At 40.4% G+C, this 27,324-nt stretch overlaps 1 protein-coding gene across 4 annotated transcripts in view; it reads right to left on the reverse strand.

Annotated features, from left to right (window-relative positions):
* Positions 1-2,024: 2,024 nt before the first annotated feature.
* MAP3K7 (mitogen-activated protein kinase kinase kinase 7) overlaps positions 2,025-27,324 on the reverse strand; it is a 66,513-nt gene continuing 41,213 nt past the window's right edge. For 2 of the 4 annotated variants that reach the window (XM_044288735.1, XM_044288734.1), the window contains 5 exons: positions 24,266-24,333; positions 17,663-17,774; positions 4,872-4,933; positions 4,626-4,741; positions 2,025-2,932 (listed from right to left, as the gene is read on the reverse strand). In XM_044288735.1, coding sequence (XP_044144670.1) covers positions 2,752-2,932; positions 4,626-4,741; positions 4,872-4,933; positions 17,663-17,774; positions 24,266-24,333 — 539 coding nt within the window. In that variant the 3' untranslated portion in view covers positions 2,025-2,751. The remainder of the gene's footprint in view (positions 2,933-4,625; positions 4,742-4,871; positions 4,934-17,662; positions 17,775-24,265; positions 24,334-27,324) is intronic. The other 2 variants (XR_006388550.1, XR_006388549.1) reach the window with 1 other exon arrangement.

Consider the following 27,324-nt stretch of genomic DNA (forward strand, 5'->3'; position numbering starts at 1 on the left):
GAACGCACCGGCTGCGCGAGTTCCAAACATCGTAAATCACAGTGAGTACTTCCGGTTCTCGCCTGTCACGCAAGACTTCGGCCCTCTTGGATGCCTGCGCCCTAGGATGGAGAAGAGGGAGGCCCCGGCCCGCCTGAACACTGCCAGGAAGCGCCAGCGTGCCGGTCGCACTTCAAAGGAACCAGGACCCCAGAAGCGAGCACCAGACTTTCCTCGGCGGCTCCTAGAGGAGACTTACGCCGGACCAGGTAACCCCTCTCCAGTACAATACAGGGGCCCTGAAGCCTAAATTCTCTGCTCTCCACGCTACCGTCCTATCCCTAGGACAGGAAACAGGAACTGGTGGTCTTGGGGCCATGCTCCTCAAGATCTCTCCACGAAAGTTCCTGTTTCCTGTCCTGGATGGAGGCGGTCTCTCAAGGGTGCGGTCATGGGCGTAAGGGAAAATCATAATCCTACTGAGCTGACAAGCAAGGATGACTGGTGCCTTTTCTCTATTATATCCTGACATCCAGAGTACCACCGGATCATCTCAGTGATGCACAAGAGATGCCTGCCGTCTGGCACCCTGTTGGATATTTTACATGCTGATACAATTGACTGGGACTAATCACAACAGTAGAATGCGAGTACTTTTCTTTCTAAATCCCGATTTGCCCAGCATCTATACAGTATTACCCTATGTGGTGCTTTGGTCTTGATCAGCAGGGGACAATTTGAAGTTTGTCTTCAAATTTGTCAGTTTGTGTAAATGGTCTGTGCACCAAATTTATGAAATGTGGCACACAACAGGTCAGGAGAGGGGGCAGATGAGACATTTATTTCAGACTTTATGATAAATAAGGACAAATACAAAGTGCTCCATAGAAACGCTCACAGCTGGATTTCTGAAGCTGACTTAGCAGGAGCAAAAAATAACTTTGGCTTGTTGCAGACTATTGAGAAATGCTTTTCACTATGCAAGCAAAAGAAAAGTTGCATTTTCCTCCAAAATTAGGAAAAAGACAGTTTGATAAATCAGGGCCTTTGTATTTTCCTTCTGAAGCTAAATGATTGTTTTGGCTGGAATAAAATGACTCACTTCACTGAGGAGGAGGTCTATGGGATAAACTCAAGACACCCAAATAGACACTACCTCCCACGTCAGGATCGCTCATAGTGTGACAGGAAAGAACACGGCAGTATCCAAGATGTACTTCAGGTGGTTTCCTTTAATAGAATCTCCGGTGGGCTTGAAAGTGCCCTCTTCTTCAGGAGTCAAGTGTAAAATAGCAGAACAAAAATGCTAACTCCTGAAGGGGGCACTTTGAAGCCACCGAAACACTTTAAGCCCACCTGAGAAACCACCTTTAGTACATCTTTGATACTGCCATGTTCTTTCCTGTCACACTACGAGCGATCCTGGCGTGGGAGGTAGTGTCTATTTGGGTGTCTTGAGTTTATCCCATAGACCTCCTCCTCAGTGAAGCGAGTCATTTTATTCTACTTGGTTTTATTGCATTTATCCTAATTTATTTTAGCTGATCTGACCAAGACGTCTGAAATATTACCCTACGAGCAACCCAGGCAGGGGAGGTTGCGTCTATTGGGTGTTTTTACCTATACCTTAGACGACCTCCTCAGTAAAGTGGTTCATAGGTTCAGAGTTTTTTTAATCCATCTTTTATATTCTATCGTATTGATATAAATTGTTCTCACTAAGACACACCCTATAATAGATTCCCTTTACCATCACCATTACTCTTTTCCGACTAGATTACATTTCCAGCACCTATTAATCTGTAAGGGATTTTGGAGCAGTTTTTGATTTTTTTTTTCCACTTTCTTTACCCTCCTATTAACTTTTGCATGCAAGAAATATTTCAAACATCGCAGTGGGAAAAAAAAATTTCATGAAGTAATTGAAAAACATTTTTTCCAATCAATGTAAAATATGTCATTGAGGGTACATGGGGTGTCTTTACTTTCCACATAACGGAACACTGAGAAGTACAAACTACTGCTTTTCATGACTACATTCTGCGTCTGGTGAACAACAGCATTTATTACTATGACGAAGTCATCTACCTGCACAGACCGTCTGCTCCATTTAGACACTAAGAATGTTCTCTTAGAATTTCAATAATTAATGTAAAAATGTCCCATAACCCAACAAGATTGGAATGATTATCTTAAAAGCATGATGTTCCTTTACTGTACTTTAATTCGGTTCAGACTGTAGAGCATGAAAAGTCATTCTCATTGAATGTGTATACAGCTTTTTTTTTTTTTTTTTTTAACAAACCTGCTTTTATTTCAATGTTCATCACCCCCACATTTCCTTTCTCCACACATGTATAGTAAAACATAAATTACTGAACTACAGGAATACGATAAGACATAAAATACCTGAAACGGGCAATTGGAGGAACTGGAAATCGTATTAGCGAGCGGACTAAAATGCAGTTTGTTACCAAAAAAATAAATTCTTTGAAAAGCAGGATCTTTGACATTCTTTAAGAAGCAAAGTTCAGCATTACATATAAAAGAAGATTAATCAAACTATTCATATATAACGGATTAGGACCTTCCACAGGCATGAAACATGCATACACCAATAGTTCACATCAACCCCTTAATGGCTGTAGTTTATCCAGCAGTTTCATGTGCTGATCCAAATATATCCATTTTCATGCTTAAAGTAACATTGGAAAGTTTGCAAATTGTCTTTAATTGCACAGTAGCGAGAGGTCATCTCGTAACTGATCTGAATCAGGACGTTCCTTGGCGTTTCTGTTGCTGGCTTCTGATAACATCCAACTGTTTCTTGCATTGCTGATAATACGTTGAAAGGCTTTTGTTTTCATCTAAAAGCTTTTTGTGCTCCTGTACCAGACGAGATGTATTTTGTTGGTCTTTTTCATCCTGGTCAAGTTCTGCTACTACTTCTTGACTAGAAACATGAAGGCAAAAGTAAATATATTTTGCACAGAAAACCAAAAATGCAATATATGCAAAACTAAAAACCCTGGCACTAAGTTGGCAAGCACATTTATCCTCTTGCCGACTGATTTCTTATCAATGACCTGGACGACAACATGCCTGGATGCAGAATAAGGAAAAATAATAATAAACTCACAAAATAAAACTTCCTAGCAATCTAAGAAATCGGAGGTGTTAATGTTGCTAACTGTGATGGGGGTTGGTTAATATTTTATTCCATAGTATTCAGAGCTGCGGTGTGGTCATACCTGTGGTCCAGAGTGTTTTGGGAGGGTTAACATATGGTGGTGGTCTAGTGTGAACGAGTGGTTTATACATGAGGATCTAGGAGGGTATATTAAAAGGGGTTAACATTCTCTGGTGGTCTAGTGTAAATAGGGGATATATTCTTGGGGATACATGGAGTCCTTTGGAAGCCATCACCTCATGTTTACTAGGGTGCTGGAGGACAACATACTCAGTCTGACAGTCTGAAAAACAACCAAGACAACCGTCTAAGACATGCAGAAATAAAAGCTTCTAGCTAACACTGTGGTGTAAGTGGAGAATTCCCTGCCGTCATCTGCCTGAATAAATACACAGTACCCAACATATTACTGTTGAGTTAGGTGGTGCCTTACATTTTCCTCTGCTACCACCTATGACCTATTTATTGAGCCGAGAATCATCAGGATGTATGGGAGATAGTGGTGGCATCCTGTTAATTTGCACTGTTCTGGTATGCGCCTCTACTGCATTCTCGGGGACCCTTTAGTAAGATTTTTTTGTTGCATAAAAGTGCACTTCATAGTCCAAAAAATATGGCAATTATAGTTAATGTGCCATCAACATAGCTAAGGAAATGTCCTGGTTCTATATACACTGTAAACAACTTCCTGATCGATTTTGTTTTAAATCCTCATTAGATTCAAGTTTTTTTTGCTGTCAGTGAAAACATTCTGCTTTACATTTAACTGACAGCAAAGCAGAACCTGCCTAGTTTAGCTGAGAAGTTAATATAGTTGATTCTAGTCTAGCCTGAGATTTGAGCAGCTGCGGATGATGTAATAAAGGGGTATTCTGACCAAATAAAAAGATTGCAGCTGTATTCAGATAGTGCAAAAAAATAAAATAAAAAATAACAGAGCTTACGCTCACCCTACCGCTGCCAATCCATGCTCGGGTCCCCACTGTGTTCCACTTCCCGCTAAGGTTCCGACACAGGACAGGAGCAAAAAGTGGAATGAAGCAGAGACCTGGGGACTGTCAGAATGGCAAAGGATAAGTGAAGTGAGTATAAGCCCCCTTTTTTTCCTAACACCACTTCTATCCAACTGGAAACCTTTTATTATTTGGCTGAAATACCCTCTAAGCTCAGAGTATTGCTTATACTGAATATAATAGTATTCACTTCAGCTGAGAGTTGGGGGACTTGTTTTCTGCCCATCAACGAAAACACTCATTTATATTCTTGAAAATGGTGAGGAATGGTATGGTATAAAGTTTGAGAACTTTTCATTTATACAGTGATGATAAAGTTTTATATAAATCCTCTTTAAGGTTACTGATAGTGGTGGGCATATTGTCCTAAATTTACACATCATCTAATATAAACATACAATAACTTACACCACCATAGACTTATCAGTGGCACAAGCACTTACTTTCGTTGAAGTAATAATGCAATTTCTGTCTGAACTTTCATATATTCCTGTGCCATTTTGCAGTGATGTTCAAACACAGCCATAGATTCTTTGGAGTTTGGACATGGAGCTAGAGGCTGAAAATCAAAATCAAAGATTACATATATTCACAAGTGGCACGTCACATGTCAAATGAGAAAACTAAAAAAGCAAAAGCATTAACAGTTTGCTTACAAAGAGCAATGAAGAATAAATCCTTATACTAACTTGTAACTGATGATCCAGAGTAAGGTAAGCCATTGGGATTGAGTTATCTGACCCATTGGTATCTGAAACATAAATGTGGATAAATGGCTTATGTCTATGTAAAAAGGACACAAACTTCAATACAAACATCTTAACAAAAGTGACCCAAGTGTGACTGACCACACAATTATATACTGTACATACACTATTTTCCAAAGGATAAAGCATGTGATTTTTACAATTAGAGGAGAAGTAGCCATTCTAAGGCTAGGTTCACATGTATCTGTTGTTCCTGGCCACTTGTTTTATGCTGGAGCCGGACTCCAATGATACATGTACACTGCACAGATCAGCGTCTAACCACTGATGGTGCTGGACAGAACTGAGCATGCAGCTTTTTCTGTCCGGCGATGTTTGGCATCTAGCATCACAACTGATGCTCTCTATGTACGTGCTGGATCCCATACAAAACTATGGCATCAGTTCTGGCGCAATTCTCCTTAGACATTTTCTGCCTAACAACGGAGGGAAACTCAGCCAGATAGCTGGATATCTGTGTAGGGGCCTAACTGTAACCAGGCAGAAATAATTTTATATCATTATGCACATTAAAGGGCTTTCCTAAAAGTTGAATATGGATGACCTATTCTTAGGATAGTTCATCAATATCAGATCGGCAAGGGTCTGAGTCCTGGTTCCCTGGCCCATCAGCTGTTTTAGGGGCTGCTGCAGCGGGACATCACAGCTCCATAGTGTAGCGACCATGTCTAGTTCAGTGCTGCTGCCATTCACTTTTACACACATAAGTGACAATAACTGCAAAACACAGGAAGCAAAAATCATGAAGAAATTATATTCTTTCTGAGATGCAGACCATAGTACTGGGCACCAGAAATCTACAGATGTAGCAGTGCTAGCGATCATAGTGGAATCATGTAAGCGCAGAGCCATATCCTGTTTCATTAGCTACCAAGCGCGTAAAAAGAATAGTATGCATTTTGGGTTTTTAACCAGCAGATGGCGCATGGACCTAATGAAGTAATGAATGAATGACACCCCTGCGACTTTGTTATTTAAAACTACAGGTATTGCGATCCTGAAAGAAAACACCAATACTCTAGACTTTCTTTTTTTATAGTTATTATTCTATTAGTATACTTTTTTTTATAGTTCTTATTTTATCTATTAATGAACATTTTTTAGTTATTATTTTACCTATCATTTATAAAAAAATATTATAGATGCTATATTATTTTTAAAATAAATCATTATCTATGACATACAATAGACCACATAGAACAGGTAATCACACAAAGGCTAAAAGCCAGGTATGTGCAAGACAACAACCTATCCAGGAGACAGGTGCTGTCAGCATACCTTACAATGTCTTGTGTGCAATGAGACATTCAAGCCCATCTCTCACCTGACTGAGAGCTGGTAAGCCTCAAAGTTGCTTGAATCCTGTTTAAAAAAGGTTATGGATGACAGATAGCATAATAAGGATAAAAAAAAAAAATTAAATAAAATAAAATAAAAAAAAAAACACACCATCCTCAAGAATTCTCAAAATGCCACACTCAACACTATTGATCAACATAAAAATGAAAAATAGAAAATGAAAATAAAATAGTAAAAATATGGCAATAGATAAAATATCTAACAGCTACAGTATAACATATCTATACTAAACAGATCACCAGTCCCAGGCCAGCAATCACTCTGATTGGCTAGTCTGTAAAGACTATGTATAGTATCCCCCTCCCTGTAGGTTCTTGCTCTCATTGTGCCCCCCTAATTTCAAGATGGACGGCCACAGAGCTGCCGATTCCCCTTCCACCCGATCTGTTTCAGGATGGCTGAGCACTTAGCAGAGTGTTTGAAATGGCCAACATCAGTCAGCCGTTTAACCCCTTCCATGTGGCGGTCCATAGAGACTGCTGTATGTAAAGGGTTAACAGGAAGGGAGCTCCCTCCCTCTCCCATTTGGCTGCTGCTGTAAAGTTGCAGCGACCCCCATGCTTGACCAGTTCACAAAGAAAGGGGGCTCCCTCCCTCATTGAGCCACTGCCATGCTGTGGCAGCATCCCAATGGTTACCATGGTAACCAGACGCCTTCACAGGCTTTGTGCTTGCCATGGTATAGCCAAGTCTGATCAGGTATAGTGTAAAGTCACAATACACTGCATAGTGTACTGCAGTGTATTATAAAGGCATTAGACCCACTGGATCTTCAAGAACCAAGTGGGTCTGGGTAAAAAAAAAAAAAAAAAAAAAAGTAAAAATAAAAATAATAAAATCTAATTTCTTCTTATAGCCGTACATTTATAATTGATTAAAAATTTAAAAAAATTTAAAATACACTACACGTTTGATATCACTGCACCCGTAACGACCTGATCTATGAAAGGGTCATGCTGCTTTTCCCACACGGTGAACACCATAAAAAAAAATATGATGGAATACAAATTTTGCCTACCTCACTTCCCCAAAAAAAGGTATTGAAAGTGATTAAAAAGTCGTATGTTCCCCAAAATAGTACCAATAAAACAGTCACCTCATCCTGCAAAAAATGAGAGACTACATGAGACAATTGCCCAAAAAAAAAAAAGACTTTCAGAAAATGGAGACACAAGAACATGTTTTTTTTCTCCATAAAATGCTTTTATTGTGTTGAAGTGAAATAAAAAAAATATAAAAAGTAGACATATTTGGTATTGCCGTGTCTGTAACAACCAGCTCTATAAAAATATCACATGACATAACCCCTCAGATGAACACCATAAAAAAATAAATCAAAAAAGCCATTTTTTGTCACCTTACATTGCAAGAAGTATAATACCAAGCAATGCAAAAGTCATATGTACTCAAAAATAGTACCAATCAAACTGTCATCTTATCCTGCAAAAAATGAGCCGCTACCTAAGACTGTCGCCCCAAAAAATAAATAAACAAACAACAAACAAACAAACAATGGCTCTCAGACTATGGAAACAATAAAATATTACATTTTTGGGTTTTAAAAATGCTGTTATTGTGTTAGGCTACTTTCACACTAGCGTTCGATCGGATCCGTTCTGAACGGATCCGCTCATATTAATGCAGACGGTGGCTCCGTTCAGAACGGATCCGTCTGCATTATATTGGCAAAAAATGGCTAAGTGTGAAATTAGCCTGAGCGGATCCGTCCAGACTTTTACATTGAAAGTCAATGGGGGTCGGATCCGTTTTAAGATTGAGCCATATTGTGGCATCTTCAAACGGATCCGGACCCATTGACTTACATTGTAAGTCTGGACGGATCCGCACGCCTCCGCACGGCCAGGCGGACATCCGAACGCTGCAAGCAGCGTTCAGGTGTCCGCCTGCTGAGCGGAGGCTGAACGCCGCCAGACTGAGCGGATCCGCATCCATTCAGACTGCATCAGGGCTGGACGGAAGCGTTCGGGTCCGCTTGTGAGCCCCTTCAAACGGAGCTCACGAGCGGACAGCCGAACGCTAGTGTGAAACTAGCCTAAAACTTAAATAAAAAAAGTATACATATTAGGTATCGCCACGTCCGTAACAGCCTGCTGTATAAAAATATGAGATGACCTAACCCCTCAGGGGTCCACCATCAAAAAAAAATATAAAAAGCCACTTTTTGGTCACCTTACGCCACAAAATATAGAGCAACCAAAAATCATATGTACCTTAAAATAGTACCAACAAAACTGCCACCTTATGCCGTAGTTTCCAAAATAGGGTCAAGCCTCACAAAGTGACTTCAGACCTTAACTGGTCCTTAAACGTCTTTGGGCCTTCTAACGCCCCCAAAAAAATAAAATGGAATTTTCAAAATGATCCAATCATGAAGTAGACATATGGGAAATGTAAAGCAATAACTATTTTTGGAGGTATTACTATTATTAAAGTAGAGAAATTAAAATTTGCTAATTTTTTAAAAATTTTGGGTAAATTTGGCATTTTCTTTTATATAACAATATTTTGACTCAATTTTACCACTGTCATGAAGTACAATATGTGATGAGAAAACAATCTTAGAATGGCCTGGATAAGTAAAAGCGGTTTAAAGTTATTACCACATAAAGTGACATGTCAGATTTGCTAAAAATGGCCTGGTCCTTAAAGGGGTTGTCCGGGTTCATACCCTTATTTTCACCCCGGCAGCCCCCCTGAGCCTAGCATCAGAGCATCTCATGCTCCGATGCACTCCAGTGCCCTGCGCTAGATCGCGCAGGGCACGGGCTCTTGTGTTTTCAATAACACACTGCCGGGCGGTAACTTCCGCCCAGCAGTGTGTTCGGTGACGTCACCGTCTCTGAGGGGCGGGCTTTAGCTCTGCCCTAGCCGTTTTACTGGCTAGGGCAGAGCCAAATCCCGCCCATCAGTGCCGGTGACGTCACCGGGGTTCCTGTCAGCCCCATGGAGAGCCCCGGTACGTCACCGGAACTCTGAAAAATGCCTTTGCCCTGCGCGATTTAGCGCAGGGCAAAGGAGAGCATCGGAGCATGAACTGCTCCGATGCTCATGTCAGGGGGGCTGCTGGGGTGAAAATGGAGGGCTGTCCAGGTTCAGCTCTGAACCTGGACAACCCCTTTAAGGTGAAAAACTGCAGGGTCCTGAATTTTACGATGGCCAAGCGGGAGCACGATCCCCGCCCCCACTTCCTTCCCCCATTTTCAGGATGGCCTGCTTCATAGATCTTTCAATTTGATACAGTGTATCTTACCAGCACTCAGAAGTCTTCATATGGTATGACCAATGATTTATACATACGTCGTCTTCCCTCTCTGAAGTAGTCTGCATACAACACATATCGCTACTAGTTATACCAGTCTACACATAACATAATGTCACCACTAGGAATAGGAGTCTTTACATAATAATATAAATAAATACAATATAATCTGTATCCACCAATCTATTATATATCTGTATACAACGCTCTATTTTATATCTGTATACACCGCTTCATTATATATCTGAATACACCTGTTTATATCTGTATTTTCCGCTCTATTGTATATCTGTATACACTGCTCTATTATATATTTATGTAAAATTGTGTTTTTGACACTTTCTACATAGTACACAGATTTAAACACATTACTTTTTTTCCCATTGGATTTGAAGTCTTATTTTACTTTCCTTTGGTTACTTTTTATCATTTTTCTATTTTATTTTGCATGTTTATTATAAAAAAATAAAAAACTTTTTTCCCCTCTAAACCCTGAAAGAGCTAAAGAAATTCTTCAGTATACAGTACTCCTGCCATTTCTGTCCACATGCCCTCTACCATGTGTGTGCAATAGGCTTGTTAATTTGCTCATTAACAACCCAATACACCTTTCAGCAACATGTTACAGTACCTACATAAAGAGCAGCAGGACCATGAGAAGTGGGCAGAAAGGAGGGATCGCTGCCTCATTAACTACATTATATTCATGCTATATTATTCTTGCCACCTGTAGCCTGAAAAATAGTTGACTCTATGACTGATATTAAACAGATGTGCACAAAGGTTTAAAAAAAAAAAGGCACATTCCAAAAGAAAATGTATTATGGAGGTATTCACCCCTTGAATCATTACTTCTAGTCAATAATGGGGTCGCACAGTGAGCCCCGATATAGGACAGTAGTGGCTCCATGTGCTGAGTGTGCCATGTTCAAGATCACACTGGCATGACAGCACAGTATCATTGCCTCGCTAGTCAGCTTTGCCATGGAGGACTCTAAAAACCAGTTGCAAGGAACAATTTCACCAACTTATTAGAAGAGGACAACTCAAGGACTTATGCATAACATTTCGGGTATTTGCACCCAGTCCAACGGGAATTCAGCATCCAATGACAGGATCTGCGGGATTAATCCTGCAGGATAAGCGCAGAAGTACTGTAAAAGTGGATACCACTAGAAGACAATGTAGCCATGTGCTGCTTGTCTGCTTCATTAACTATATTTATGCTCGCCACCTGTAGCCTGCAAAATAGTCTCATAAAATTGTGTTTTATTATGTCAAAGGGAAAGGCACATTGGCACATGTAAAGAACAGGTCATCTTGTGTCCTGACTCTTTGTTCCCTAGAGTGAGTTTATTCATATCTTGCAGCTTTCTTTGGTTATATTTGTTTTGGGGACTACTAATAGGACCATCAATACAGCTCCCATAGGGGGCCTTAGAGATCCATGCAGTGCCGGCGTTAGTCACAGGAAAGCCTTTTTTCGGCAGCATGCAGAGTCTGGCTGCCGCCGTCCCCCTTACAAGCTACTGTGCTTTGGAGCTTTAGACACTCCAGCAGAGCAGCACCTTACCTTACGAAGTTCAGACACGCACCCTCTACACAGGAAGTGCTGGCTGAGGAGGAGAGATACCCCAGCAGAGCAGTCTGTGAGTGAGTCTGCCCCCCATAGCCTGTCCTTCTCTTATCTCAGTCCTCATGGAGCCCCTTCTGTCCTTTCCTCCCTCATGTATCCAGAGCTCCTGTTCCACCCTCCTATCTCCTATTGCTCCCCTGCACAGACCTCCGGCCACTACTTGTATAAATTCTCCTCAGCGCCCCTTCCACCTACTTGCTGTGTCCACCTCTCCTGTCCACACAGTGTCCCGGTCACCTGTCTCAGTCCTCTGACTCTCATTATGGCGGTGTCTAAACTGCATGCACTATAAGGACCTTCTAACGTCACAGGGTCATGTGACTGTGCCGCCCACCCTGTACTTAGTTTTTTTTTTTACCCTGTATTGTACCCTCTTACCATACCATGTACAGTGCCCCTTGTCATTCTATGTACCGTGCCCCTCTTAAACCCTTTTATCCGGTCACTGTATGGTGGTGCTATCCAATCACTGTATGTCGGTGTTATCTAACAACTATGGAAAAAAACTGTATCCCCTTCCCTGTCCACACCACCTTTTTTAAGACCTGGCATGAGTAGGGAGAAGTTGCAGATTGCAGACCACTAGGACTAGGTTGTGCGCTCTGCGAGTACATGGCAGCCTCCCTTCTCTGTTCCGCTGTGTACTATTGCTTATTCTGACTCTAAGGCCTCTTTCACACGAGTGTGGCTGGTGAGGGCTGGGTACATTGCGGGAAACCTACGTGAGTGCGCATGCAATTTCAGTCAGTTTTGTCTGCGATTGCATTGTTCAGTTTTTTTTCCCACGAGAGTGCAAAGCGTTTTACTGCGTTTTGCCCGCGTGTGATAAAAAAAAACTAAAATGTGGTACCCAGACCCAAACCCGGACTTCTTCACTGAGGTTTGGGTTAGATGTTCTGTTGATTTTATTATTTTCCCTTCTAACATGGTTATAAGGAAAAGTAATATTCTTAATACAGAATGCTAACTAAAATGTCCATTGAGGGAAAAAAATAAAAATATAATATAATATATATATATATATATATATATATATATATATATATATATATATATATATATATATATATATATATATATATATATAAAACTCACCTCATCCACTTGATCGCGCAGCCGGTATAGCCTTCTTTCTTCTTCCTGCAGGACCTGCGCTGACGTCATTGCGCTCAACACATGTTGAGCGCGATGACTTCAGCGCAGGTCCTTCAAGAAGAAGAAAGACGACTAACGGCTGCGTGACCAAGTGGATGAGGTAAGTCATTTTTTTTTTTAACCCTTAATGGACATTTTACTTAGCATTCTGTATTAAAGAATGCTATTATTTCCCATTATAACCACGTACAAAAATTTGCTGTGGGGCCCAGTCAGCTCTAGCTAGTGGGGGCCCCTTACACAGTTTAATGAGCCCGTATGACACCTAGTGCCCCCCTCATACAGGGGCCACTGGATGTTATTATTCTGAATGGGGGGTGACTGGGGGTCATTATTCTGAATGGAGGGCCATTGCGGAGTCATTATACTGTGTGGGGGGCCCACTGAGATTTATCGCCCAAGGGCTCATATGAACCTGTAGACGACCCAGGATCTATATTGTATGTGTCCCTAATAAAGTGCTTTTAGACACAGGCCCAAAATATACCTCTCTATGACGGATATTAAAGAGAGGTGCACAAAGGTTTCAAAAAATGAGCTAATTAACAAGCCTATTGTAATATAACCAAAGAAAGCTGCAAGATATGAATAAACTCGCTCTAGGGAACAAAAAGTGCCAGGACACAAGATAACATGTTCTTTACATGTGCCATTCCCTTTGACATAATAAAACACAATTTTATGAGACTATTTTTCAGGCTACAGGTGGCAAGAATAATATAGCATGAATATAATGTAGTTAATGAGGCAGCGATCCCTCCTTTCTGCCCACTTCTCATGGTCCTGCTGCTCTTTATGTAGGTACTGTAACATGTTGCTGAAAGGTGTATTGGGTTGTTAATGAGCAAATTAACAAGCCTATTACACACACATGGTAGAGGGCATGTGGACAGAAATGGCAGGAGTACTGTATACTGAAGAATTTCTTTAGCTCTTTCAGGGTTTAGAGGGGAAAAAAGTTTTTATTTTTTTAAAATAAACAAACATACAAAGTAAAATAGAAAAATGATAAAAAGTAACCAAAGTCAAATAAGACTGTCAAACTAAATCCAATGAAAAAAAAAAAAAATGAAGTAATGTGTTTAAATCTGTGTACTATGTAGAAAGTGTCAAAAACACAGATCTACACAAATATATAATGGAGCGGTGTATACAGATACATAACAGCAGTGGATACGGATATATTGTATTTATTTATATTACTGTTATGTACAGACTCATTCCTAGTGGTGACATTAGAGGTTATGTGTAGACTGGTATAACTAGTAGCGATATGTGTTATGTGCAGACTACTTTGGAGAGGGAAGACCATGTATGTATAAATCATTGGTCATACCATATGAAGACTTCAGAGTGCTGGTAAGATACACCGTATCAAATTGAAAGATCTATGAAGCAGGCCATCCTGAAAATGGGGGAAGGAAGTGAGGGTGGGGGATCGTGCCCCCGCTCGCCCATCCTGAAATCGGGCTGGATGGATAGATAGATAGATATACACACACACACACTTAACCCTTTCAGGACTCTGCCATTTTTTCACCTTAAGGACCAGGCCATTTTTAGCAAATCTGACGTGTCACTTTATGTGGTAATGACTTTAAAATGCTTTTACTTATCCAGGCCATACTGAGATTGTTTTCTCGTCACATATTGTACTTCACGACAGTGGTAAAATCGAGTCAAAATATTTCATTTTTATTTATTAAAAAAACTACCAAAAATTGGGAAAAATTAGCAAGTTTTAATTTCTCAACTTTTTCAATAGAAAGTAATACCTCCAAAAATAGTTATTACTTTACATTTCCCATATGTCTACTTCATGACTGGATCATTTTAAAAATTACATTTTATTTTTTTTGGGTCGTTAGACGGCTTAGAAGTTTAGAAGCAAATTTAAAAAATTTTCAGAAAATTTCCAAAATCCACTTTTTAAAAGGACCAGTTAAGGTCTGAAGTCACTTTGTGAAACTTGACCTCATTTTGGAAATTACGGGAAAAGGTGGCAGTTTTGTTGGTACTATTTTACGGTACATATGATTCTTGGTTGCTCTATATCTTGTGATGTAAGGTGAAAAAAGGCTTTTTTGAGACTTTTTACGGTGTTCATCTGAGCAGTCAGATCAGATGATATTTTTTATACAGTAGGTTCTTACGGACACGGCGAAACCTAATATGCATACTTTTTAAATTAAAGTTATACACAATAACAGCATTTTTTAAACCAAAAAAAAAAAAAAATCATGTTTTAGTGTCTCCATAGTCTGAGACCCATTTTTTTTTTTTTTGGGCGATTGTCTTAGGTAGGGGCAATTTTTTTTCGGGATGAGGTGATGGTTTGGTACTATTTTGGAGTACATATGACTTTAATTGCTTGGTATTACACTTCTTGCAATGTAAGGTGACAAAAAAAAAAAATGGCTTTAACACCGTTTTTCTTTTATGTTTTATGGTGTTCACCTGAGGGGTTAGGTCATACGATATTTTTTTATAGAGCTGGTTGTTACGGATGCGGCAATACCTAATATGTATACTTTTTTCAATTTATTTTGACTCATTTTTTGGGCGATTGTCTCATGTAGGGGCTCATTTTTAATACCTTTTTGGGGAAGTGAGGTGGGCAAAATTTAAATTCCATCAGTCTTTTTTTTTTTTTTTTATGGCGTTCACCGTGTGGGGAAAGTAATGACCATTTCATAGGTCAGGTCGTTACGGATGCGGTGATATCAAACATGTGTAGTGTATTTATTTCTTTTTTTTATCAATTATGAATGTGTGCGGCTATAAGAAGAAATTCGATTTTAGTATTTATTTTTTTTCACTTTTTTTTTTTTTTTTTTTTACCCAGACCAACTTGGTTCTTGAAGATCCAGTGGGTCTGATGCCTCTATAATACACTGCAGTACACGATACAGTGTATTGTGAGTACAATAAGCCTGATCAGGCTTAGCTATACCATGGCAAGCAGGAAGCCTGTGAAGGCGTCTGGTTGCCATGGTAACTATTGGGATGCTGCCACAGCATGGCAGTGGCCCAATGGGGGAGGGAACCCCCTCCCTCCCTCTGTGAGCTGGTCAAGCATGGGGGGGGGGGGTCGCTGCAACTGCACAGCAGCAGCCGGATGGGAGAGGGAGCATCCTTCCTGTTAACCCTTTACATACAGCAGTCACTATTGATCGCCGCATGGAAGGGGTTAAACAGCACCGATGTTCGCCGTTTGAAAGAGTGTCAGCTTTATGCCGACACTCTGCTAACCGCTCGGCCATCCTGAAACAGATCGGGGTGGAAGGGGGATCGACGGCTGCCGCCGGCCATCTTGAAATTAGGGGGGCACAATAAGAGCAAGAAGTGGTGGGATATATACTGTAAACGTTTTAGAATGTTATGATCCCCACAGTCAAGAACCTTTCAGCCGGCATTAGGATCCTGTGATTGGCTAGTCTGTAAAGACTAGCCAATCAGAGCGATTGCTGGCCTGGCGATCTGTTTAGTATAGATATATGTTATACTGTAGCTGTTGCCACGGAATAACAGCATAGTTTTACATATTTACTATTTTAATTTTCATGGCTCCTTTTATATTTCCATTTTTTATTATCAATAGTGTTGAGCATGAATATTCTGAATGAAAATTTTTATTGGGAATATCGGCACTTAAAGAATTCGTGAAGATCGTTTTTTTTCTTTTTATTCTCATCATGCGGTCATGTATAACTTTTTTTTTTGTAGTTATATTTTTACCTATCATTTATAATTTCTTTTGATAGATGCTATATTATTTTTAAAATAAATCATTATCTATAAAACACAACAGACAACATAGAACAGATAATCACACAAAGGCTGTATGCAAAAAGCCAGGTATGTGCATGCCAACAACCTATCCAGTAGGCATACATTACAATGGCAGCCTTGTGTGCAATGAGACATTCAAGCCCATCTCTCATTTGACTAAGAGCTGGTAAACCTCAAAGTTGCTTGAATCCTGTTGGATGGCTTGGGGAACCTGCGCACCTAGATCATTATTATTAGGGTGACAGCTAACTCTTCTTTCACTGCTTAGGAGGGTTGCAAAAAAATTCAGTGTTTTAATTATTCTAACTTTGATTTAATAACCTTTCTATATGGTTTTGTCATGTACATTCATTTGCATAAACATGGGCATATGGGAAAGACATGCAAATAGTGTTTCAGCTGAAAAACAAGGCAGATTCTGCCAATTGCTAATTTGCATTTCTTCCCCATATGCCCATGTTTATGCAAATGAGTTTACATGACAAAACAGTATAGAAAGGTTCTTAATGTTAGGACAATTAAAACATTTTACATTTTTATGCAGCCCTCCTAATCAGTGAGAGAAGAGTTAACTGGCATCCAAAAAAGTCAAAGAGTCAAGCAACTTTGAGGCTTACCAGCTCTTAGTCAAATAAGAGATAGGCTTGAAAATGCCATTGTAAGATATGCTGACTGTACCTGTCTCATGGATAGGTTGTTGGCTTGCACATACCCGGCTTTTGGCATATATATTTTGTGTAATTATATGTTGTCTATTGTAGGTAATAGATAATGATTTATTTTAAAAATATAGCATCCATAAAAAACATTAATGATAGGTAAAAATAAAAAAATTAGAATGAAAATGTTTTAATGATAAATTAATGATTATAAAAATAAATAAATAAATAAATCAATAAATGGATGGTGGATTGCATAATAAGGTTAAAAAAACATTATGGATGATAGGTAGTACAGTAATGGTAAGAAAAAAGTTTAAAATGTTCCAGATAGATATTTTATTTATTGCTATAGAATAAAGTTATATTTTTTAATTTGCATTTGTGTATACTAGTCATGGAGCAAAGGAAGATCGAGTGTAGTGTCGTTAGGTACTTTAGGTTAACACTGCCATCTACTGGCCTTGGTGTCTATTGCTGTTACAGTTCGGAGTGAAGGAGGAAAAGTCGCTATTGGTTAGTAACGCTATGCGAAAACTGTGATCGCTAGCGATACTACATCTGTAAAGCTCCAAAGGAATTGCATATATAACAAACTCCTAAACATAATATTGCAGGAATCATGTCACTTAGAAATGGACATTACTCAAAATACTGCTGGAGAGCTGCTGGCCCTGGTCACCTCAATGAATTATTAGGAAATGACTATGCATGCAGTTCTGTAATATCATTTTGCCTTCATTACTGCAGAAATCAGCAATGGGTGTTCTCACTTTACTTGGACCACAGACGTAGTTACTATGAACGGCAAAATGTGAAATCTGTATGCTACCTGAATCATCAGGAACCCAAGGAATACCACGTGCCGGCTTGTCAGGGGTTGGTCCTGAGGTAGTAATCATCCTTACACTAGGACTTGAGGATCTGCTGCTACTTCTGCTCTCCTGAACAATACAGGAAGCACAAGAACAAAGTCAAGAAATGATTTTGTCAAGCATAAGAGGCAAGAACCGTTATCAAGTCTTAGTTATCAATCTACTTTTGGTGTAAAGTTATTTCCCCTTTTTTAGAACTTTTTTTTATTTAGGTGCAAAATATGCTGAATATATCTATCTATATACACACACACATATATACAGTGGATATAAAAAGTCGACATACCCCTGTTAAAATGTCAGGTTTCTGTGATGTAAAAAAAATTGACAAATTTTTTAAGAACTTTTTCCACCTTTAATGTAACCTATAAACTGTACAAATCAATAGAAAAACAAACTGAAATCTTTTAGGTAGAGGAAAGATTTTTTTTAAAACTAATATGGTTGCATAAGTGTGCACACCCTTAAACTAATACTTTGTTGAAGCACCTTTTGATTTTATTACAGCACACAGTCTTTTTGGGTATGAGTCTATCAGCATGGCACATTTTGACTTGGCAAGATTTGCCCACTGTTCTTTGCAAAAACACTCCAAATCTGTCAGATTGCGAGGGCCTTTCCTGTGCACAGCCCTCTTCAGATGACCCCACAGATTATCAATCGGATTCAGGACTGGGCTCTGGCTGGGCCATTCCAAAACAGCCCCAAAGCATGATGCTGCCACCACCATGCTTCACTGTGGGTATGGTGTTCTTTTGGTGATGTGCAGTGTTGTTTTTGCGCCAAACCTATCTTTTGGAATTATGGCCAAAAAGTTCAACCTTTGTTTCATCAGACCATAACACCTTTTCCCACATGCTTTTAGGAGACTTCAGATGTGTTTTTTTTTAAAATGTAGCCTGGCTTGGATGTTTTTCTTCTGTAAGAAAAGGCTTGCATCTTGCCACTCTACCCCATAGCCCAGACATATGAAGACTACGGGAGATTGTGGTCACACGTACCGCACAGCCAATACTTGCCAGATATTCCTGCAGCTCCTTTAATGTTGCTATAGGCCTCTTGGTAGCCTCCCTGACCAGTTTTCTTCTCGTCTTTTCATACATTTTGAAGGGATGTCCAGTTCTTTGTAATGTCACTGTTGTGCCATATTTTCTCCACTTGATGATGACTGTCTTCACTGTGTTCCATGGTATATCTAATGCCTTGGAAATTCTTTTGTACCCTTCTCCTGACTGATACCTTTTAACAATGAGATCCCTCTGATGCTTTGGAAGCTCTCTGGACCATGGCTTTTGCTGTGGGATGTGACTAAGAAAATTTCAGGAAAGACCAACTAGAGCAGGTGAACTTTATTTGGGGTTAATCAGAGGCACTTTAAATATATGGAAGGTGTATGCTGACTCCTATTTAACATGATTTGGAATGTGATTGCTTCATTCTGAACACAGCTACATCCCCAGTACACTTATGCAACCACATTATTTTAGTTTTTTTTGTTTTCTTCCCTCCACCTAAAAGATTTCAGTTTGTTTTTCAATTGCGTTGTACAGTTTATAGGTCACATTAAAGGTGGAAAACGTTCTGAAATAATTTATCTTTGTCTAATTTTTTTACATCACAGAAACCTGACATTTTAACAGGGGTGTGTAGAATTTTTATATCCACTGTATATACACCGTATTTTTCGCCCTATAAGACGCACCTAGGTTTTAGAGGAGGACAATAAGAAAAAAATATTTTCCATTAGTCCTCAGGTCAGACCACCAATCAGACTCGCCATGTTAATAAGACCCCAATAAGACCTCAGCTCAGACCCCAATGTGAATGACCCCCAATCAGACCTCCCATAAGAGCCCCAATCTAAATAACAGCCCCATTCAGACCTCAGATCAGCCCCCAAGCCATGGCATGTACACAGGAGCAGGCATGTGTGTAGACTTCGAGGCGGAGCAGGCATGTGTGGCAGGAAAGCCTGCTCCGCCCCTCATCTGTCTGCTCACACGCTCCCATCAACATCCCCCTACAAATCTGCAGGCTGGTCCCTGCCAACCTCCACCAGATTGGGCCGGACGTTCTCTATTACACTGCACTAGCCACACCACCTGACCCTACCACCCAGCGACCATCCCGATAAACAAGCACGCGCTGCGGCCGCCGGGCTCTCCCTCCAGGTACACGGATGTCTGGTCCATTGCAAGCTGCTGTTTCTATACAGCGCAGCCTGCGATGTACCTCGCAATGCGCTGCACATTTTATATTTTTTGCCATGTTTTCCCCCCATTTTAGGGGGAAAAAGTGCGTCATATGGGCGAAAAATACGGTATATTATTTTTTTTTCTCTTCATCTGGATTTGAGCTTCAGATCCTCTGCTTCCTTTCATAAAAGTGTTAAATTATAAAATACTATCTGATTGCATAGATTTATTATTGACGTTAATGGGAGATAAATCTGCATGCAGTATGGTCCCCGTGGCAGTGGCCGCATGCAGACAAATCTTATAACTGAATGGTTGAGTGAAACATATTTTTCTTAAAGGGGCTGTCTCACTTAGAACATATATATATATATATATATATTATATATTATGTTAACCCCCTTAAGGACCCCCTGCCATTGTTCACCGTAAGGACCAGGCCATTTTTTTGCAAATCTGACATGTGTCACTTTATGTGGTGATCACTTTAAAATGCTTTTACTTATCCAAGCCATTTTGAGATGGTTTTCTTGTCACATATTGTACTTCATGACAGTGATAAATGAGTAGAGTCAAAATATTTAATTTTTATTTATACAAAATACCAAATTTACCAAAAATGTGGAAAAACTAACAATTTTCAAAATTTCTATTTCTCTGCTTTTAAAACAGATAGTGATACCTCCTAACATAGTTATTACCTTACATTCCCCATATATCTACTTCATGTTTGGATCATATTGTAAATTACATTTTCTATTTTGGGGGCGTTAGAAGGCTTAGAAGTAAATCTTGAAATTTTTCAGAAAATTTCCAAAACCCACTTTTTAAAGGACCAGTTCAGGTCTCAAGGCTTACATAATAGAAACCACCCATAAATGTCCCAATTTTAGACACCACACCCCTCAAGGTATTCAAAACTGATTTTACAAATGTCGTTATCCCTTTAGGTGTTCCACAAGAATTAAAGGAAAATGTAGATGAAATTTCCCTTTTTGGCAGATTTTCCATTTTAATCCATTTTTTCCAGTAACAAAGCAGGGGTTAACAGCCAAACAAAACTCAATTATTGCCCTTCTATAGTTTACAGAAACACCCCATATGTGTGATCGTAAACTGCTGTACGGGCACACAGCAGGGCGCAGAAGGAAAGGAATGCCATATGGTTTTTGGAGGGCAGATTTCACTGGGATAATTTGAAGTTGCCATGTCACATTTGAAAACCCCCTGATGCACCCCTAGAGTAGAAACTCCAGAAAAAAGACCCCATTTTGGAAACTATGGGATAAGGTGGCTGTTTTGTTGGTACTATTTTAGGGTACATATGATTTTTGGTTGCTCTATATCACACTTTTTTGTGAGGCAAGATAAATAATAGCTGTTTTGGCACAGTTTTTATTTTTTGCTATTTACAGTGTTCATCTGACCGGTTAGATCATGTGGCAGGTTGTTATGGACGCGACAATACCAAATAGGACTGCTTTTTTGGTTGTTTGTTTCAGTTTTAAAAGGATTCTGTCATGAGATTTTAGCCCTATAACCTAAACATATGCCCATGTCCGTACTAATAACATGAATCCTAAACTGGCCTTATTAAACCTGCCTGTGGCTCTATTAGCCCAAAAAAAATGGTTTTTATAACCTGTCAATCACATACCCAAGGTGCCCAAGGGGACGTCCGTTAATACAGGATGCCCGGCATGCCACTTCGCTCATCGAAGCCGCTGCCAGGAGTCCGCACAGGCGCATCAGGTTGAGCCTAGTGCGCACACGCGGGGATCTAGCAGAGGGACGGGAGGATTGCGGAGGCGGCGCTTAGGAAGGCGACACTGTAGACAGGGAGGGCGGCGATTAGGCCTGGAAAGGCGGCGCTGGGTGCGGCCAGGCACCCTGCATTAACGGACGTCCCCTTGGGCACCTTAGGTATGTGATTGACAGGTTATAAAAATCAGTTTTTTGGGCTAATAGAGCCACAGGCAGGTTTAATAAGGCCAGTTTAGGATTCATGTTATTAGTACGGACATATGACAGAATACCTTTGTATAAAGCATTTTTTTAGTGTCTCCATATTCTGAAAGCCATATTTTTATATTTTTTTTTGGGGCGACTGTCTTATGTAGAGGCTAATTTTTTTGGTATGAGATGACTGTTTATTTGGTAGTATTTTAGGGTGCATATGACTTTTTGATCGCTTGGAATTACACTTTTTGTGATGTAGAGTGACAAAAAAAATGTCTTTTTTGACACTTTATTTTACGGTGTTCACCTGAGGTTTTAGGTTATGTGATATTTTTATACAGCAGGTTCTTACGGATGTGGCAATACCGAATATGTATACTTTATTTATTTAAAGTTTTACACAATATTTTTGAAACAAAAAATAATAATAATCACGTTTTAGTGTCACCATAGTCTGAGAGCCATATTATTTTTTTTTATTGTTTGGGCGACTGTCTAAAGCAGGGGCTCATTTTTTTGCAGAATGAGGTGATGGTTAGATTGGTACTATTTTGGGGGGCATATGCCTTTTTGATCGTTTGGTGTTGCACTTTTAGTGATGTAAGGTGACAAAAATTTTAGCCATGTGATATTTTTATAGAGCCATTCGATACGGATGCGTCGATACCCAATATGTCTACTTTTCTTTTTTAACTTTAACTTTATTTTGGGAAAAGGACGCTTTTTTGGAGTAAAACTTTTTTTTTCACTTTATTTTTTGTCCCACTCTGGGACTAACTTTTGGGGGTCTGTTCCCCTTCACAATGCATTACAATACTTCTGTATTGTAATGCATTGGCTGTAAGTGTATTACACACTGTAATACACTTCAGCCTGCTTGCCTGTGAGATCCAGGGGGCTGGATCTCACAGGCTGTCACGGAAGGCAGCCACGATGCCTAAGGAAGGCATTCGGTTGCGTTCCCTGCCATCGGGTCCCCGTCACAGCAGCGTGGGGACCTGATGGCCACCCTGCAATATCCCGCACATGCCACCTTCAGCGCTGACCGCTGCAGTTCGAGGGTTAATGCGCCTACAGCAGGGGTTCGGCTATCAGTGACTTAGGGACCCCTGCCGCTGATTGGGCAGCGCAGCTCCTGCACCCGCCCGATAAGCTCGCCGTACATGTACGGCGCTGGTCCTTAAGTCACGGCCACCAGTGCCGTACATGTATGACGTGGGTCCTTAAAGGGGTTCTCTCACTTCAGCAAATGGCATTCATCATGTAGAGGAATTTAATACAAAGCACTTACTAATGTATTGTTATTATCCATATTGCTTCCTTTGCTGGCTGGACTAATTTTTCCATCACCTTATGCACGGCTCGTCTCCATGGTTATGACTAGAGATGAGCGAATTTCCGCTTATGAAATTCGTTCACACTTCGTTTGGTGGTAAAAAGTGAATTGCTTTATGGATTCCGTTACCACGGACTATAACGCAATTCTACGCCTTTTAGAGGCATTTCGTTATTTATTCCGTCATAATCGAAGTCTATGGGCTGCAAAACGGATCCGTCCCATTTCCGTTATGCAGGGGAATCCTCCGTTTTGCAGCCCATAGACTTCTATTATGACGGAATGAATAACGGAATGCCTCTAAAAGGTGTAGAATTGCGTTATAGTCCGTGGTAACGGAATCCATAACGCAATTCACCTTTTACCATCAAACGGAGTGTGAACGAATTTTAAAATATTAAATTTGCTCATCTCTAGTTATGACCATCCAGCAATCCATAAGTGGTGGTCGTGATTGAACTCTACAGGAAAAAAAAAAACACCGGCCTCTCTGGTAACCTGGACTGTGGGAGCGAACATAGGCTGGTGCTTTTTCCTATAGTATGCAAGCATGGACACTGCTGCTGGATTGCAGGGTGGTTGTAACCATGGAAACAAGCAATGTATAAAGTGATGGGAAAATGAATCCAGCCAGCAAAGGAGGCAATATGGATAATAACACATTAGTAAGTGGGTTGTATTAGCATTTATTATTAAGTTATTTGCTGAAGTGAGACAACTCCTTTAAGTAGAACGCTATAATAGAGAACTAATATACTTCTTTATACATTATTGCCTCCTCTCTTTGCAAAGTGCCATTGCCAGGGGTTATGGCCACTGCTGCAATCTAGCAGCGGTGTCTGCGTCTGCCCAGTTGGTAGTAAAGCACCGGCCTCTGTGGTGGCCGGGATCCCAGGAGCGAGTTTAACTACCCACAATATTTTTTCCAAGAAATACTTGTGGTTTCTACAAAAACAGGTTCAGTGCAGTAGAAGTCTAGTTCCCTAGCAGCGATATTCCACTTTAACTGACTGAGGAACAAACCATGCACAGTCCAAGACACACAAATTCTCCTAACAAGGGCTCCTTACCTGATTGGATTCTGTCCCGACAATAGTGAGGTCCTGAACAGATCTGCGCCTTGGCTGCCCGTTGCCTGCTGAAGATCAAACAAGAGAGAATTTACCAAACTCTGCTCCCATGTATAACTGAAGGGATACAACTGTGGACGCCTGGTATTTGTGCAAGTCCATAGGCAGAAAGGATGAAATCCGCACAGGGAATGAGAGACAGCTGCAATATTTTAACTCGAGAAGCACTGGCCAGCAGAAAGTGTATACCAAGACAATGACCACTCCTATCACACAAATAGCACTTCTGTCCTCCACCATCTTCTGCCCTGTGTTTTAATGGGTAGAATGTTTGCCGTCCAGGGCTGATGACGGCATCTATTTTCAGGGCCTTACATGATACTGCTTTACAGCATGGACGCTGACCTAATCCGTCAGCAACTCTGTTCTGCTTCACAATGCCCACCTTAGTGGGTACTCGACAAACATGTCTCACTTCTTGAGATATCCAGAATAAAACCCAGGCACTTATTCAGCAGTAAAAAAAATAACTTTTAATCCTATGTTCTCCGCTCCCACCCTTAATTCCACATACTCCCTCTAGCTAGCAATATAATACAGAGTACGTAGCAATTATTCTCTCGTCTGACAATTTCTATCTATGGCCGTACAAAAGAAATGGTCCAGAACAAGAACATGTTTACAGGGTCACTTGCAAGTACATCTTAAATGAGGATGCGTAATGCTTGTATTGTGCCTTAACACAAGAGATCAGTTGACCAGAAGGAAACCCTGAGATTGCCCGGAGCGACAGCTGAGAACATGCTTGACATTCCCAGTTCATCATACTGACTTACATAACATCTCATAGTGGCAATTCATTACTGAGGGCACACAAACAGTTGCTGGAAGGTCTAACCCACTGTACTAATGCAGCCCGTAAACAGCCACACTTGTCTCAGTCCACATGTATGCTTGCTAATAAACAGTGAATCCATTAAACCAAATCCGAGAGGCTACATACAGACCTTGAACAGCATACACATTTAGTAGAACCAGACGTGCTGCCACTCTTTTCTACACCATCAAACACAAACCAGGTCCAGCCAACATGTAGGGGCATCTTTATTAAACAAGGGCCAGCCATGAACTTGGTTTCAAACTGGAGTCCAAACCATAAAGCAATCGGCTTTAGCTTGGAAAGAAAATCTTCGAAATCCACCACCACAAGTGTCACAAAGCCCAGGTGTTCACGACCCACCACCCATCATGCTGCATTATAAATTTAAGGATAATATAGTACAAATAGTTAATCATTAGGATTTTTGCCTTTGCGCTATGAAACGTCCGAATTATTGGTTAAAAACGGATTGTTATGCCCAGTTCACATCACAAGTGTCCATTCTTATAAGGATGCTTTGGATTTGCACATGGACAATCTGCAGCTTATTAAAATGTTGCCTATGTAGGTAAGACTTTCCACATGGAAATTGACTAGTGGTGTGGATTTAAACATTCGTAGCATGGATTTTATCCACGGTTTTAACTCCCTTTATTGTACAGTGGTGAAATCCGCAACGAATTCCATGTTATACAAGCGGCTTTTTGCAGTGACATCCTCAGTCAGATTTGCAATGCTGGGTTCAGCTAGCCTTAAAGGGGTATTCCCACCCAGGATATTTATTTGTGGCATATTGCAAGGATATGGCATAAATATCTGATAGGAGTGGATCTCAGAGGTGGGACCCTCCACCTGTCTCCAGAACAGGGCCCAGAAATGAAGGGAGGGCAAGCCGCGCATTTGTGGCCATCCTCTATAGCAGTGAATGGAGAGGAAACTGTTCATCTATTCGCTTTGAGGCCCAGTTGGAATGTGGGACCCATACCTATCAGATATTTATGCCATTTCCTAAAATGTCCCAGATGGGACAACCAGTTTAAAATATTTTTTGTCTCCCTGGTATCACCTGTCAAGTAAATAAGTACATAATTGTGGCAGGCAACATTTTTGTGTCCCGTTATGATGTGAACTGGGCCTTACTATTACTGGGATTTTCTGGAATGCCGAGTGCCAAAGTGCACGAATTTGACACTAGACTGATTTAACTTGCACCTTCGCATTTCATTGGGATTCTAACTAATCGCAGCAATTAACACATCATGGCAACTACTTATTTAGCAAATGTATCTCATTGAGGCACAAGATTAGAAAGAATTAAAATGTGGTGGCAGAAATATTTATCATTCTTGGTTCGATACAGAAGCACTTGTGCACATGCTGGAAAGGCATGAGAAATGGAGTCATAATTATTGGGGAGGGAGCAAAGTAAAAACAAGAGACAACACGAAGCGCGGACCATGGAGAGAAGGCGAGGGCCATTAATTAGCATGGTTAGTGGAGGCCGTTTATTTTAGAAGAGGCATGCGGGTTATTTTAAACACTCCTAAATTCCACTAATAGTAGAAGCTTAAAGAATCAACATCAAATGCTTGTCGCTCCAATTATGTTTCCGTCATAGGCGCAATAACCTGGAGTCAGTCATAAACATGTTACTTCATTTCAAGGTTACTCAACTACTGAACATTTGAATCAAGTTTCTGAGAAGACTATACAAAGTCATCCAAATGGAATGGACCTTGCTGTGTGGTCGTACAAAAACACATACAAGTGCAAGTGGATTGCCATAGTGACCTATGATGGCACTAAGCTGGATCTTCTGCATATTCACCAATTTGTTGGTTATGAGGAGGAGGAGAGACACTGGATAGGTTTCTCCTGCATATTATTAACATGTCGGTGCTTTTTTCTGCTTTGTCTTGACAGTGTAACAATTTAAAGTATTCGCAGGAAATATAAATAATAGACTAAGAAACCAACCATCACTTACCTGTCAAATCCAACGCCGATGGCCCGGTAGTCCCCCCCCCCCCCCCCGTCTACGCTGACTTTTCCTCCAGCAATAATGCGCCACACATACATGTGACCACTGCATCCAATCACTCAGTGGTCACATGCCACATGTTGGCACCACTACTAAGGCCAGTGAGCTGTCTCCAGCAGTCACATGTATGTACAGCAT

The sequence above is a fragment of the Bufo gargarizans genome, chromosome 4 (genome assembly GCF_014858855.1).
Source record: "Bufo gargarizans isolate SCDJY-AF-19 chromosome 4, ASM1485885v1, whole genome shotgun sequence".
Lineage (NCBI taxonomy): Eukaryota > Metazoa > Chordata > Amphibia > Anura > Bufonidae > Bufo > Bufo gargarizans.